The sequence below is a fragment of the Ailuropoda melanoleuca genome, unplaced genomic scaffold (genome assembly GCF_002007445.2).
Source record: "Ailuropoda melanoleuca isolate Jingjing unplaced genomic scaffold, ASM200744v2 unplaced-scaffold51454, whole genome shotgun sequence".
NCBI lineage: Eukaryota > Metazoa > Chordata > Mammalia > Carnivora > Ursidae > Ailuropoda > Ailuropoda melanoleuca.
The window spans coordinates 1-735 of record NW_023224342.1 but is presented as its reverse complement, the minus strand read 5'-3'; the positions used below and the strand labels follow the sequence as shown (position 1 = coordinate 735).

Sequence of the window (735 nt, the reverse complement as noted above, 5' to 3'; positions counted from 1 at the left end):
CAGAGGTTGAGCAGCGGAGAGGCGGCGGCTGTAGGAGCAGCAACAGAAGCGAGGCCGAACGAGAGAGGCCATGGCAGAGAGTGACTGGGACACGGTGACGGTCCTGCGCAAGAAGGGCCCCAGCGCCGCTCAGGCCAAATCCAAGCAGGCTGTCCTGGCTGCTCAAAGAAGAGGGGAAGATGTGGAAACCTCCAAAAAATGGGCAGCAGGCCAAAACAAGCAGCATTCAATCACCAAGAACACAGCCAAACTGGACCGGGAGACAGAGGAGCTACACCACGACCGGGTCCCCCTGGAAGTGGGTAAAGTGATTCAGCAAGGCAGGCAAAGCAAGGGGCTGACCCAGAAAGACTTGGCCACTAAAATCAACGAGAAGCCCCAGGTCATCGCCGACTACGAATCTGGGAGGGCCATCCCCAATAACCAGGTGCTGGGCAAGATTGAAAGAGCCATCGGTCTGAAGCTTCGCGGGAGGGACATTGGCAAACCCCTCGAGAAGGCCCCAAAGGGGAAGTGAGGACAAAGCCTCGAAATCAGTTTGCCCCGACTGATCTCACCTGGCCGTTTGCTCCTTCTCGGAGGGCCAGGATCTCCCTCCCTCTCTCCCTCTCTCTCTGCCAGGCTGGGCAAGACTGCTTTCACCTCTCAAGAGGGAAACCTCCAGAATCCCAGCCCTCATGTCCGTCAGCAAGCCTCTCAACTGGTGACATTCAGCCCGCCTTTTTCAATATGAGT

The 735-nt window shown here is 57.4% G+C and overlaps 1 protein-coding gene across 2 annotated transcripts; it reads left to right on the top strand.

The window, feature by feature from the left end:
* Positions 1-70: 70 nt before the first annotated feature.
* Positions 71-517, top strand: LOC117799515 (endothelial differentiation-related factor 1 homolog). 2 transcript variants are annotated; one of them, XM_034652000.1, is made up of 2 exons: positions 71-298; positions 347-517. In XM_034652000.1, exons 1-2 carry the CDS (start codon positions 71-73, stop codon positions 515-517), a joined length of 399 nt encoding a protein of 132 aa, XP_034507891.1. The 2 variants fall into 2 exon arrangements, with proteins under 2 accessions (XP_034507891.1, XP_034507890.1); XM_034651999.1 differs by having other exon boundaries at positions 71-517.
* Positions 518-735: the final 218 nt, after the last annotated feature.

Excerpts from the sequence above, each read along its gene's own strand:
- LOC117799515 (XM_034651999.1), top strand. The coding sequence starts at position 71 with ATGGCAGAGAGTGACTGGGACACGGTGACGGTCCTGCGCAAGAAGGGC.